We start from the raw sequence: 735 nt of genomic DNA on the forward strand, positions 1-735 counted from the left end.
GGGGGGGGGGAAGAAGAAAACCCAGAAGTAACTGAGAATTTTGTGTATTTTTTAGAAAAAAAATTAACTCAGCTGGAGAAAAAGCATTGAAAATTTTCAGCCTAAGCAGTGTGTTTTCTTCTCTGATTGAAAAAAGCTATGAACATCAAACCCAAAGAACTACCATTTAAAATAGTTTGTGACCTCTAGTATAGCAATCCAAATAAATAATGCAATAAGACATAATAAACACTAAAGTATTAAAATAATTGTATTGTAATACTTTGTGACAGTAACACAAATTTTTTCAAACGTATTTCTCAAAAAGCCATTTCAAAAGATGCAAAGCTGGAAGCAGCCAAAAGGTACAGTTTATGCATTTACTCTGCTACTCTCACGTTTTTGTTGTTGCAATTACAGCAACAGTATTGGAGTATTCTTCTGTGGACCCAAGACCCTCTCTACGATCCTTCGAAAGACATGCAATTCATATTCATCAGTTGATCCAAGAGGAGTTCAGTTTCACTATAACAAAGAAAGTTTTTAGGCTGTACTTCTTAACTATATAATAGGTATTACCAAATTGTGTATTTTTTCCTCACCTTCTCCTGTCCTCTACTCATTCTGCAGCATTCAGGCCAGATATTAGGAGTTGTAAATTGAAGTAGGTAGGTGCATTGGCTTCAGTACAAAAATGTCATCCTATGCCAACTAAAGATTTGGACCCCATCCTTAGCCTTTCCTTCAAAGAACTGA

The 735-nt window shown here is 35.1% G+C and overlaps 1 protein-coding gene across 1 annotated transcript in view; it reads left to right on the plus strand.

Annotated features, from left to right (window-relative positions):
- LOC104074576 (NADPH oxidase 3-like) overlaps positions 1-526 on the plus strand; it is a 39,111-nt gene extending 38,585 nt beyond the window's left edge. Inside the window, 1 exon segment of the mRNA XM_009574737.1 lies at positions 400-526. Within this exon segment, the coding sequence (XP_009573032.1) occupies positions 400-526 (127 nt within the window).
- Positions 527-735: the final 209 nt, after the last annotated feature.

Source organism: Fulmarus glacialis, unplaced genomic scaffold (assembly GCF_000690835.1).
Source record: "Fulmarus glacialis isolate BGI_N327 unplaced genomic scaffold, ASM69083v1 scaffold15153, whole genome shotgun sequence".
Classification (NCBI taxonomy): domain Eukaryota; kingdom Metazoa; phylum Chordata; class Aves; order Procellariiformes; family Procellariidae; genus Fulmarus; species Fulmarus glacialis.